Source organism: Marmota monax, unplaced genomic scaffold, assembly GCF_021218885.2.
Source record: "Marmota monax isolate L192 unplaced genomic scaffold, Marmota_monax_Labrador192_F-V1.1 WCK01_AAM20220418_F8-fsc00401, whole genome shotgun sequence".
In the NCBI taxonomy this organism is placed as follows: domain Eukaryota; kingdom Metazoa; phylum Chordata; class Mammalia; order Rodentia; family Sciuridae; genus Marmota; species Marmota monax.
In genome coordinates this window covers 320,567-334,001 of record NW_026692020.1, presented here as the reverse complement: position 1 = coordinate 334,001, position 13,435 = coordinate 320,567, and the positions used below count along the sequence as shown (strand labels likewise).

The window sequence follows — 13,435 nt, the reverse complement described above, 5'->3', positions numbered from 1 at the left end:
GCCCGCTTCCCCGGGTCTTCCAGGACCCCAGCTGGTCCCAGTTGTCACCAGAGCCGCAAGGGTGACTGCCTTGTGGGATTTTTCTCATGTGTAGTGATGACCAGCAGCTTCACCCCCTAGGGACTCTCCAGAAGAGCTCCAAGTGCAGGGATGCCTAGTGGGGAGGGGCCAGAAGATCAAGGCTCCACCCCTAGCCCCGTTTCTGCCTGCCACAACACTGCCCCCTTCTGGCCAGCCACACAAGTTGCCAAAAAGTTCTCTCCTGGTGACACCTGGCTGCCATCCGAACCTCCTGCCCCTTGTCTCCCAGATACAGAGCTCCCGACTTACCTCACATGCCTCTTGCTAGGCAATAAGAATTGCAGCTCCGTTAGGTAATAGTAGGGTCCCTTCCTCAGCCACCCCGATTCTGCCTCTAAGTTTGATCCATGACCCTTTCCAGCCCAGTGTCCTCCCCTCACCTCAAGAATGCTTAAAAAAATAATCTGTCTGAAATAGTAACTTGGTAAGTGACCCGAGGCGGCGGGATCTGGCTGCTGGCCGTGGAGCCTGCAGAGCTGGACTGCTGGAGGAGGGCCATCATTGGCTCCTCTCTGACTCTTCTGTCACCTCACTTGTCACTCAGCTTCCTTCCTAGTGCTGTGTCTATGTGTCCTTGAAGCCATCCTAGGTATTGCTCTGGTTCTGCATCCTTTTTTGACCCCTACGTGTGTCCTTCCTGGGAGCCACTGGGCCTGTGCACCCAGGTGGGCTTAGCCCTCTGGTCCACAGTTGTCCTTTTTTTATGATCCTCCCCCTTGGGTGGACACTTGTGATTTGGTCATAGGTTTTATTTTTCAAGTTGCCTCTAGATTGGTTCGAGGACCATGGTGGGTGGAAGCACACTGCCTGCCAGTCTCCAGGGCCTGCCTCCCTGGCTGAGCCTGGATGCAGGGAGTGCCCGGGATGTAGTGAGGGTACAGGTCTGGCTTAGGAAATCCTTCCTGGGCAACTGAGCTCCTGTTCCAGTAATCTTCGTCCTTGACACCCTACTGATTTTGCAGCCAGTTCTGTTAAGTCCTAAAAATCCTAAGCTAGAGGTCCTAAGTTTCACCTCTGTATTCTAGAGAGCCACAGATTTGGGGAGATAGACGTGGAGGGATTTGGACCGTCCATGGCATACAGGGTGGGGAGGAGAAGATGGCTTCCCAGCTAAGAGAGCGCATGGCCGGTGGAGCAGGCAGGGGTGCTGACTGGTGCCTTCCCTCTGCAGACCATTCCCAGAGTAGCAAGTCCAGTTGCTGGGGCAATGGTGAAGAGAAGCGAGGGTTGGCCCGCTCCAAGCTCGACCCCGGCTCCAGCGCCAAGAGCCTCATCCCGAAAGAGTCTTGGCTCGATGCCTTCTGGGACTAGGGGCAAGCTGTGACCAGACTGCCCGTCTCCCTTCCAGCTGCGAGGCCCCAGCTCCTCTGAGCCTCAGTTTCCCCCTCTGTAAAACAGGGCTTATAAGATCAATGAGTCCTTGGATGAGCTCGTTTGCCACGTCTGTTTGAAACTGGTGTTTTCCAAATCCTGGTCTGTGAAACTGATGTAAAAGATTGTGACCTGCATCATTAAAAACTCAAGGGTGGAGTGGCAGGATGTGTATAGTGGTACAGTGGGCATGGCTTTGTGAAATACTTAAACATGTATACGCTGGTGCTTATCTACACACACACGTTACACTGGGTCTTAATGCAATCTTTGCTTCTGGTTTATTGCTATATTCAGAATATATTCTTTTTTTTTCCTTTAAGAGTTCAGGTCTCATTATGTTGTCCAGGTGGCCTTGAACCCTGGGCTCAAGTGCTTATTCTGCCTCAGCCTCCTGAGCAGCTGGCACTGCAGGGTGGCCACTGTGCCTGTCTTATGCAGCCTAAAGGTTTGAAAGCCACTGTTTTAAGTGCCGTGTCTGAGGGCACTCAGGGCTGGCAGTGATGCTGGAAGGCCATTCTGCTATCATCTCATTTTATGGCTGATAAAACAGGTTTGGAGAAGGGAAGCTCCTGCGGTTGGAAAGGTAGGGCTGGGTCACCACCTGGGCCCCGAATCTCAGCTCTTCCTCTCCAGGATGGGGATAAGGTGGGCAAGGGCTTTGCCCAGGGCCTGGTATGTGGCAGGGTTAGAAGTGGGCTTGAGATTGTGCTCTCATTGGCCACACAGGTGGCCAGGAGGCTCCCTTACCTGGGGTTCTGTGGGCCCAGATACCAGCAGGTGGGAGCAGGCAGGGCAAAGAGGTGCCCTCTCCATAAACAGATCGCCACATAGTTCATGATGACTTTTAAACTCAGTGTCTGTCCATCGTCAGATTAGTGCCGTCCTTGACAAACTTCTGGATGTCAAAGTAAGCCCCCGCATTTTTTTCACTTGATCTACTGTTACACCCTGGAGGCCGGTGGGAGGGTTGACATCCAGTGAGCCTTTGTTTCAAGATAAAAAAAAACATGAAGGACGGGGCCACAGCTCTGGGCTAGAGCACCCTGGGCTCAGTCCCCAGCACATGCACACACGTGGGGCGCCCAGGTTCAGAGCTGGGCAGAGGGCAGGACCTGCCTTCCCCATCCCTGCAGGCTGCCTGATAGTGCTTGAAGCCACCAGCCCCCTCACATTGTGTCTGCTGAGATCCGGTCAGTGCAGAAGGGACCTCACGGGAACTCCTGGGCCTGAAAAGGCCGTAGATGGAGCTGCCATCGCATCAGAGTGATCCCGGCAGTGAGCACAGCCTGAAGGAGATGCTTTGGGAATCTGTTCAAGAGAGGACCTGAAGTCCCCCAGCACATGCACACACACATTGGGGGTGTGTGACCTGCAGTCCCCCAGCACATGTGCACACACTTGGTGGGGGTGTGTGTGTCTTGGTCCCACGTCAGGGCATCTAAGGGCAGCACCAGCCAGCTGTGGGCTTGCACTGCCCCCTGGTGGTCACTGGTAAGTACAGCTTTAGCAACCATTGCCTCAACCTAGGCTCAAAGCACCAGGAACACTGTCCAGTGCTTTAAACCCTTACCCAGAACGAACTTTGGCCCCAGCAACACGGATGTACCTCGAAGACAGCGTGAGAGGGCCTGGTGTGGTGGTGCATGCCTGTGATCCCAGTGATTCAGGAGGCTGAGGCTGGAGGACTGCAAGTTCAAGGCCAGCCCAAGCAAGGACAGACAGTGCTTTACCACTGAAAATCTTGGTTGGGTAACAGCCTCACAGCTTCATCTCTAAGTGTGTCCATGTGACCCACAGATGAAACCAAAGGAGAGGAACAGAATTTAGGATGGAGGGCAAGATGGTGGATTTGAGGGACATGTCTTGAATTCTGTATGGGGCGTGTTATCTGAGGTCACCCATTCCTGAAACTTTCAGTCCAACAAGCCAAGGAAGTCTGTTTTGTTTAAAGCCACTTTGTTTCTGTCATTTTAAATGGGACAAAAAACAAAGCCCAAAGACAGCTCTCTGAATTCTAAATCCCTCGGCCAGGCAAATCCCTGCTTCCTCTCCAGAGGCCAATCTGGGGACATCTGTGGGGTCTCCATCCTGCTGGGCTTCTCTGAAAGATCTGGAGTCATTCGGAACCTCTGAGAGGCAAGTCCAGAAGAGTCGACCTCATCTACTTCTAGAATGTTCTGGAGAGCCACAAGGGACACAGGAAAGACAGGTAGGTCGGGACAATGGACTTGGTGATTTGCCTGTTGGTCCATTCAGCCAACCATTGGTCTTTCACCAGGGATGCGTCCATCCATGTGCCACCCACACCTGTCCACCCAACATGCACAAAGTTCTGCTTTATGGTGGGGACTGAGAATACAGAGAAGAGAAAGATGCCGTCCTTCTCTTCCAGCAGCTCTGGATCATCCAGAATCCCAGCTCAGATGCGTCAAGACTGGACTGCCACCTCTTCAACCCTTGGTCATCACAGCAGAAAAGCAGTCCACACCCATTAACTTCAACGTTAAGGGGAAGGTCCATCTGTTTTGCTCAAAATTTTCCTGTGTGCTCGACTGAAATTCCATTAGTGTTTCTAATGGGCACCTGTTAAGTGAAAAAGTCTTTTAAATAAGTAATTGATTTTATTTTCCCAGGTAGTAAGCTTTGGTGCTAGCAGAAGGGGAAGTGGAAAGATTGTCACCACACATGGTGCCTGTGGAAGGGGGGCCGTGGGGAGATGGGGCACCCAGGAGTTTCCCTTCCTGTATCTGGGCAGCTCTGCTCCATCTCCTTCTCCACTCCAGCCAGGAACCAGTCCATTCATTAAAATCCTCTGTTCATCCCGGAAGAAGCCTGAGCTTGCAGCCCATAGGAGCCTGAGCAAGGTGCTCTAGGCAGGGGGAACTGGTGATCGGGGGAGGGCAGGTGGCTTCGTTTTGTCCCGTTGTTAATTTATAGCCTGGCCTGCACTCTGGCTGTGCTCTGGCACCTGTGCTTGTTCCTTGGTGGCTGGTCTGGCAGCTGAACATGGCATGGGGGCTCGGGGGCAGCTCTGGTTTCAGGGCTCTCTGCTCAAGTCGTGCTCTGGGGGGACAATCATCCTCTAGCATCTGTGAGGGAGGTATCAGGCTATTGGGAAGACTGTGGCTCACCTTTGTTTTTAAAGATGGCTGTGGACAGCACAGGCGCCCCTCAGAGCAGGCCGAGTGGGAGCGGCCCTGGGCTGTGCTTTCGAGGGCACGGCCGGGATCTAGGTGCCAGAAGGCCCAGCCCAGGGCATGGGGGACCCTGAGGCCAGCGCAGGCCCCGCCTGCCCCACTGCAAAATGTAAACGTGGTTTTATTTAATGCCTTTTATCCATCACAAAGTACTGCTCCCTCCCCAGTGTACTCCTCTCCCCAGGAAACAAGATGGCAGCATAAGGCCTGATCAGCCACTGCTGTCACAACCTGGTCAACTCCTGAGGATCTCTGGCCCCCAAGGCCTCATGATGGGGATCGAATTCCAGCGAGAGCCTGGAGGGGCCTCACGACGTAGCGAGAGCAGAGTCTGGACAGGAACCTCTCCCTCAATGTGTGACATGGCCTTGTGGCCCTGTGGCCTGCACCCTGGTGGAAGACGGGAGGGTCGGTGGGTGCCCAGCTGGCAGCCATGCTAACCTGCACTGTGTCCCAGCACAACATGCCTTTCTGGCGGATTTCCTGCCGCGCCGACCTGGAGGCGCTCAGGCATGCGCTGGAGCTCCAGTACCTATAGCAACACCTGACACCTGCCGTCGCCACACCCACAGGGCCGCTGGATGCCCAGCCTCCCCTCCAAGAGCCCCAAAGGCCCGGACACCAGACCCCAGGCAGAGCGCTGCACCCCGAGGACTGTCCAGTGGCCGTCGCAGAAACCGTCCAGGGGGACCCCGAAAGCAGAGGGACGGTGGCGTAGGGGCGGAGGCTGCTTGGAGTCCTGAATTCTGCAAGACGCAAAGGACACCAGATGCAGGCCTGCAGTCCCAGGACCACTGACCAATGGACCTGCGCTGCAGAACTCACCCGCTGTGGTGTAGAGGGTCCCCAGTCCTGCTCCCCCAGGGAGTTGGGCTCGCTGGGATGGGGCTGGCTCCACTGGAAGGAGCACAGCTGCTCTGAACTCCTCCTTCCTTCCTTCCCTCCTTCCTTCCTCTTTTCCTCCTTCCTGCCCCTACCCCACCATTGGGGATGAACCCAGGGGTGCCCACACCGAGCTGCACTCCCAGTCCTCGCCATAGGGGTGACAAGAGCGAGGTGACTAGACGGCTGGCCAACTAAGAGATGGCAGAACATCTGGGCGGGTAGAGGATGATGGATAACGATGTCTCGAGGGTAGTTGGGTGGACTGTGGGATGGAAAATCGCAGGGACAATCAGACAGTTGCATGGTGCATGAGGGCATGGCTGGAAGGAGGGACAGATGGCCACCAAGGTCAGTGAATGGACAAGTGGTGCGGTGGCAGGGTGGGTGCCTGTGAATGGAGGGCCCAGGAGGTGACGCTCTCTAACGCTGCCTAGAGCACCTGCCTAGGGCTCCTATGGGCTGCAAGCTCAGGCTTCTTCCGGGATGAACAGAGGATTTTACTGGATGGACTCGTTCCTGGCTGGAGTGGAGAAGGAGATGGAGCAAAGCTGCCCAGATCCAGGGAGGGAAAGTCCTTGGTGCCCCATCTCCCCAAGGCCCCCCTTCCACAGGCACCATGTGTGGCTTATATACTTCTTTTTAAAGGCATATTTCTTTTAAAATAAATTGATCTGGAGGGTGGATTTGACACTCAGAGAGGTTGACTAAGTTGTTTGTTAGATGATTGAAGAATCAGGAGATCCATCCCATGTGCACACACTAGGTCCATGAATAGTGGCCACAGAACCCCCGCCCTCTCCTCATGCCCAAGATCACAGATGCGGGATTTTCTTTTTCATTAGCTTAATGCTGTCTTTATTAACTGGGAAGTACTCCTGGAACACGCATAGGCAGAGCATTCAATAAAAAGCACACACGTGCATTAGCCCTGCCGGCCAGCCCCTGCCGAGTGCCTCTGGGATCCCCGCAGAGCCCAGAAACAGTCCAGGGCTACCACGGGTGCAGCCAGAGGCACAAGGGGGATTTGCAGAAGGAAATTACTCAGGATGCTTCTGCGATTTGCAAATGGGAATGGACTAGCCAGCGATGGCCAGGAGGAGCAGGCTGCCGATCTGTGTTCTTGATGAGGAACATGGAGCCTAGTCGGTACAGCAGGACTTTGGCCAGGGAGGGATCAGTTGGGTGGTGGTGACCAGCACGTTGACACAGTTGGGCCTGAGGAAGGAGACTGGGGATTAGAACTCAAAGGTACCCAGGCCAGGCCTCCCCACCCTGCAGCAGGAGCCTGGAGTCGTAGATGACTCTGGGGCCATAGTCAGGTGTGGGTGAAGCCCAGGGATTCCCCAGCTCTTCCTGTCTTCAGGCCTCCAGATGGTTGATGTTAACATGCAACATGGATGTAGTTCTTTGCTTATTTTTAAAAACATTTTTAGTTGCAGATGGACACAATACATTTATGTATTTACTTTTATGTGGTGCTGAGGATGGAACCCAGGGCCTCACACATGCTAGGCAAGTGCTCTACCAGTTAGCCACAACCTTGCTTATTTAATAGCAAATGTTTATTGCAAGATCCATGTGTTTGTTTAATTAGCTGCAAGTGTCTAGGTGATGTAATTGGGTCACAGGGACTGAATGTAGGACCATAGGGAGGGTGGGGGCAGGGGCAAACTGGAGACCAAGTGCCAGTTCTGAGCTCCATTCTAGGCCTTTTTATTTTATTTTGAGACAGAGCCTTCCTTGCTAGGTGCTGAGGCTGGCCTTGAACTTGCAGTCTTCCTGCCTCAGCCTCCTGAGTCACTGGGACTACAGGTGTGGGCCACTGTGCCCAGCCCCTTCTGATCTTTGGAGAGAATCCAGAACCCTGAGGCCTGCTGGACCCCAAGAAGTCTCTGCCTCTACTTGCTGGGCTATGCTATCGGGGCAAGGCAGCCACTGTGCCTCCCACAGGAAGCTTAGGAATGGCTGCTGGAGGCATCCAGCTCTCCTAAGTGTGGGAGGTGGAGCCACCTCTGTCTCCTGGAAAGCTCAGAGGTGCAGAGTGAAACAGTGCTCCTACTTGCCAGGAGTTGATGAGTTTTAGCGCCTTCAGGGAGTGCATGAGCCAGAGGTCTGTCAGCGCCTCCAGCTCCGCTCGGAGCTGTAGCCAGGTCTCTCTTTTGGAAGCCCCTATCAATCCTGCAGAGAAAGGAAATAGAGGTGCCGTGGTTATATTAAAAATGGTAGAGGGACAGAGTTGGGGAAGGGGAGTGAGCTACTGTACCCGGAGGACTCAATCAGATGGCACCCAGTGCCAACTTCAACCCAGCAGCCCCTCCTAACCTCTCCTGGGGTCACCTGATGGGTTGATGAATCCATCCACTGACCGATACTTTCACCCTCCATCGGGCCATCCATCCACCCATTTATCTACTCAGCCATCCATTCACCATCCATCCATCCATCCATCCACTCATCCATCTACCACTCATCTATCCATCCATCCACTCATCCATCCATCCATCCATCTACTTATCCATCCATCATCCATCCATCTCTCCATCTTCCATCCATCCACTCATCCACTCATCCATCCATCCATCATCTATCCATCCATCCATCCACTTATCCATCCATCCATCCATCCACTCGGCAGGGCTGTGTGTGCAGGGACAATGACCTCACTGTGACACAATCCTGCCCTGAGCCTGTGCTATCTGCCATCACCTTCTCCACTGGGTGACCCACCACCCCACAAGGCCCAGCAGGATCTAGACACTCTCCTCCCATCCCCCACCTGGAGCCCCTCCAGCTGCCCCCGCCTCTTTATCTTCCTGAAAAGCAGAAGAATCGATGTTCTCAGGGATTTTTCATTTGCTGTTTGTGGAGGAAACAGTGATTGGCCTCCCACCATACATCCTTCTTTTTAGTAAATATTAAAAATTTTAAAAATCTTCATTTGTAATAAACCCTTGGTTTTTAAGGGGCTGGTGCTCTCTGGGCTAAAAGTCTCCATTGCCAACTTCCGCTCAGCTATGTGTGCTCATGTGATGGAAGTTTTGGCAGGTGAGCAGTGGAAGTGCTGTGTGGCTTCTTGGAATTGTCAAAGAGAGGACAATGTCAGGCACAGGCTCCAAGTCCACCCTTGGCTTCTGAGATGCGACTCCCCGAGTGCCTCCTGTCCAGCCTGTGTCCTGCAGTCACCCCCTCTGAGCACCCCCCCAGGCACCCTAGGGTCTGTGCTGGCCTCTGGCTAGAGGCCGCGGTCCTGCACCTGGCTCGTTCTCTGGTGCTGAAGTAGCTGGGGGGCAGGGCTGGCTCCTGCCAGCGGTGGTGCCCTGTTGACACCAGGGTACTGAGTGTCAGCAGACTGACGAAGCCCAGGGAATTTCCTGGGCCTTGATGTGGCGGGGGAGCAGAGGGCCTCCACTGTCTCCCTACCCAAGCACATGGCTCCCTCCTGTCAAAGGCCCTGCAGCTAGGATGTGTCAGCATGGGGCAGAGACTGGTCCTGTCTGGGATGAAAACTGACTTTCCTGGTTCTGGGAATAGAGGGCCCAGGATATGGCAGGCTCGGTCCTGCTGTCTTAGACCCTCGTTCACCTCCAGGTGCCAGGCCATCTGGAGACCCTATGACCTCTTGAGGTTCTTCCATTGAGAACCACTGGCCTGGAGAATCCTTGAACAACTGACCCAGGACCTGGCCATTGCCCAGCAACCCACCTCCAGCCCCCTTCTGACGCCTCCTTCAGGTGGCAAGGAAAGGCTGCATGTGACAAGCCAGAGACCCTGAGCCTCAGGCGGTGCAGCCAGGCCCAGAGAATCAGCCAACCCAGAGAATTGGCTGTGGACATTCTTGAGTGAGGGGAGACAGGGAAACTTGTTTGGGAACCAGTGGCTCCTGGTGCCCCATTGTTACTGAGGGAATCGTATTAAAGACACAGATTCTGAGTTAGTGGCCTGGGACAGGGCCTGGGGTTGTGCATCTCTGTCCAGCTGTGCACTGCTCTGGACCAAGCCCTGGCCATCAGGCCGCAGGGCCCCAGAATTGCCTGGATGCCTGCTGAAGCACAGACCCTGGCCCAGCTCTTGAGTTTTGGATCAGCAGGTGTGAGGGGGCCAGAGACCCTGAATTTCTCATGAGTCCTCAGGTGGAGGCCGCTGGTGAGGTCAGGAGGAGCAGACTGGCCATGTGGGGAGGCCACCTGAGCAGTAGGGATTTGCTTAGAAACTTGGGGAATGTTTTTTTTTTAAATCGGGAAAAACATGACCTGGAGTCCGCAGCCTTTCCAAGGAAGGGAAAATGCCCAGCCAGTCCTCTGGGGTCCCCTCCCGCCTCTGGAGCTTACTTCACTTGGCCTTGGTAAGTTCCTACAGCTGCCTTTCACCTCGGACTCTGCGAGTCTCATTCTTTGAATTCATGAGAAAAAACCCAGCCGACTCCTGGTTCGGTGACGCTGCCATGGGGAGCACCTTGGCGAGCCTCAGGTCCAGCTAGGGGCACTCAACCACGCCCAGCTTATGCTCTGGGGGCCCAATGTTCAGGGACAGGAGGTGCCCTCTGTCCCGGGCTTCCTCCCCATCAAAGTCAGGGAATCAAATGCTACCGGCTGGTCCTGGGGACTGTTGCTGCTCTCCCACTGCCCAGTCCGTCCTGTGGAAGTCCCCGCACTCACCGCCCACGTTGTCCATCCAGTCCACACCGCCATACACCCCAGTGCCCAGGCACAGGCCGGCCCCCCGGGGCTGCACTGTGGAAGCCGTTGGTGGAGAAGTTGTAGGTGCTGGGGAGACAGGTGAGGGCACAGCGGGATTAGTGTCCTTGCACTGGGAGACACAGGGCCTGAGGACCCAAGGGTGGACCTGGGGTACCTGTGCACCCCTGGATGAGCTCAGGGTACCACATGAGCACCTGAGAGGAGCAGCACTGGCACCCCAAGAAGGCCGTGTCTCCTGCTCCTCTCTAAGCAGCCCACACCCCTTTCTTCTGTATCAACAGAGCCTCTAGCTTCTTTGGGACACAATGGCTGCCCCTGAAGGCAGTGGCCAACCCAGGAAAGCCTCTGTCCTCTCCCTTTGGAATTCTGAGCTCCAAGGAAATTCTACAATAAACAGCTGTGATTGCATCATCCTGACGGAAGAGTCCAGTTAATCCCCACTACGGGGATCCCCAAGTCCCCCTGGGAAGGCCTGGCCCCACCTCTCCTCCCTCCCACCGCCTTTCTCCCAACTTTTGTCAAAGGAGGCGCACTCTGCTGCCCGGTTGGTGCTTTGCAGATATGAACCTCGACCTCCAGAGAAGCATGTTGGGCTAAGGAATTCTCTGTGTGGCCAGGAAACTTTAGAAGTGACACAAGAAATGGCATTTCCAAAGGCCAAGGAACACATCCCACATAAAAGGGGGCAGAAGCCATCCTCTGGGACCGCACTGGGCACTTTTCCAGATCATTCTCTATCCGTTGAGGAAGGGGCAGGACTTCTAGCCATCACAGCCCCCTGAGTCCAGACTCCAACTCCTGACCACCCTGCCACCCTCCCTGTCCAGCGAGGCTCCCATCCTGCCAGGACTTATTCTTAAAGAACTAACACTGCCTATCAATTTGGAGGATGCCCTGAGTAGATGCCCAGAGATAGAGTCTCCTTAAGGAGGGTGGGGTGGGATGCCCAGGGGGACTGAGGGGTCAGTAAGAGTGGGGCTCTGGAGCTGGGCTGCTCGGGTTTGGATCCTGCCTTTCACCAGCTATGTGAGCTTGGGCAGGTGTCTTGATCTCTCTGTGCCTCAAGTTCCTCAACTATGACAGGGGGTGACAGGAGAGTCTCTTAGGGCTGCCTCAAAGATGCCAGGGGTTAACCCATAGGAAGCATTGAAAGCAGGGCAGGCGCTCAACAAGGGCCCTGAGGTTGAGTCTCACTGCCAACCGAACCCCTGTACCCATCAAAAAAAAAGAGACATTTGATGCTTGGTGCTGAGCCTATAGTAGGCTCAATATAGTGAATATTTCCTGAATGACTAAATGGGGAATTTGACTTGGGGAAACACCCTCAGACGATGGATTCCCGGCACAAGATACCAGACAGTGCAGCCCGAGGTGGGCTCCCAGCAGCTGCAGGGGAAGCACTAACCCCGGACCCTGGTGTCTCGATGCCTTGAGAGGGAGCCTGGCTCCCAGAGATGACTTCACAGAAATGACCAATTAACTCTGATCTAGCCTTATTTACACCAGGAATCCGGCCGTGGAATGGCGCTGCTCCTCACCAGCCTGGGGACAGATGGATGTTCTGGATGGCTGATGAGATTATTTCTGATTGTGCTGGGCTTTGGAGAGACTGGCAGAGCGCGCGGCAGGGACTCCGTTCTGGTTCAGGCGTGGGTGGGGACACGCCCACACCTGTAACCAGAACCTGCTCACCGTATCCAGGACGGCTTGGAGGTGCTGAGCTGTGATGATTTGGGGTTGACACAGAGGAGCTGTGGTTCTGTTTTGGTCACGTATCCCCAGGGGCAGGCTTGGGACATTTCTATCTCACTCCTCTGAAAGCTGCCTCGTTTTAATCAGGCAGCTGGTTACCGGATTTCCAGAAACCGTCTTAGGAGTGTTTTCCCCTGAAAACCAGACTCACCACTTATTTGTTCAGGAAGTGTTTCTTGAGTATTGACTGAATCAATTTTTTTTTTTTTGTATTAAAAATACATGCCGGCTAATGAATGTCATGAAGACTCCAAGGGACGTGGATCAAACTCTTGATGGCAATGATTTGGGGTGGGGGGACGGGGGTGAGTTTTTATGGTATGCACCCACAACTCCAGTAAACTGGGATGGAGAGTGAGCGATGCAGCAGAGCCTGAGGTCAGAGGTGACAGAATATGCTGCAGAGGGGGGCAGGGTTGTGCTTTGAGTTCAGAGGGGCTCAGGGTCCAGATCTGGCTAGTGACAGGCGCATATGGTCCAGGTGACTAGCCCTCCCCTCCTGAGAATCAACTGATAGACATTTCTGACTCCCCAGATTCCCACCTTAAATCTTGCCCATTGTCATCTGATGAGACGTAATCAACGTGGATCTGGTCACAATCCTATGGGGAATTTGGAGAAGAGAAATAAGAAACAGGCCTGATTGATGTGATGGCAGCTTGCAGAGCTGGCTCCTCTGTCCACTGGGGTGGGTGAGCTGGGCCGGGAGCCCCTGCTGGAGTCCGAGGCTGGGCTTTGCCACTGGGGGTAAGAGGTGCTCCTGTGGGGTCTCCTCTCTCTTTCTCTCTAGTTTCCTATTAGGCAGCTGGTTGGCCCTGAGGGAGGTCGAGCAGAAAATTTATCACCCAAATTGGGACAGTTTTGCAAGGAAGAGGGGACTGCGGGTGATGTGTGTGACACTGGGGGTTGTAAGTGCAAACCTAGCCTCCCCAGCCTCCCAGCCTCCAGGAAAAATGGCAGCCCTGGCCATGATGAGGTGGAGGCCTTTGCCTCACTGTCCCCTCTGCTTGGATGCTCTACTGCCTTTGCCTCCAAGAACCCCGTGTTCTCCCAGTATTAGCTTCTGGAGGCCACCCTCTGGGTCCCAAAGTCTGTGACCATCAGCGACTGAACACTGGGTCCCAGGCCTGCTCTTTCCACCACCCACGGGCCCCATGGCCTCCTGTCTTTCCTTAGTCCTCTTTGAGTACTCAGTGGCCACCTGTACCCAGGGAGTTCTGTACTGGATTCTGCACACATTCATTTCTACCACCAAAGAAAATTCTATGGGCAGCGCAGCTCTAGAGGGATACTTACCCTGGTGGTAAGTTCAGTCGGGGAGGAGCAGAGACCTCCTCATTTAGCCTGCCCTGGGTTGCAAAACATGTTTTTGGAATGATGGGCAATAGGTCAGCTTGGGGGAGCTCTGTCTGTCCCGCTCTCTCCCATATTCCTGTATCTGCACTGTCC

General features: G+C 54.5%; 2 protein-coding genes across 7 annotated transcripts in view; one reads left to right on the top strand and one right to left on the bottom strand.

Moving 5' to 3' along the window:
* Nucleotides 1–1,392, top strand: part of LOC124097389 (MYND-type zinc finger-containing chromatin reader ZMYND8-like) — a 66,322-nt gene extending 64,930 nt beyond the window's left edge. The window contains 1 exon segment of the mRNA XM_046451854.2: nucleotides 1,253–1,392. Within this exon segment, the coding sequence (XP_046307810.2) occupies nucleotides 1,253–1,392 (140 nt within the window).
* Nucleotides 1,393–6,391: 4,999 nt separating this feature from the next.
* The window catches only part of LOC124097413 (eyes absent homolog 2-like), a 66,417-nt gene continuing 59,373 nt past the window's right edge, over nucleotides 6,392–13,435 (bottom strand). For 3 of the 6 annotated variants that reach the window (XR_006853199.2, XM_058582066.1, XM_058582068.1), the window contains 4 exons: nucleotides 12,530–12,588; nucleotides 10,193–10,300; nucleotides 7,597–7,715; nucleotides 6,392–6,752 (listed from right to left, as the gene is read on the bottom strand). Coding sequence is in view for 5 of the 6 variants with exons in the window: in XM_058582066.1 (XP_058438049.1) it covers nucleotides 6,712–6,752; nucleotides 7,597–7,715; nucleotides 10,193–10,300; nucleotides 12,530–12,588 (327 nt within the window). In the remaining variant the exon portion in view is untranslated. The remainder of the gene's footprint in view (nucleotides 6,753–7,596; nucleotides 7,716–10,192; nucleotides 10,301–12,529; nucleotides 12,589–13,435) is intronic. The other 3 variants (XM_058582063.1, XM_058582058.1, XM_058582065.1) reach the window with 1 other exon arrangement.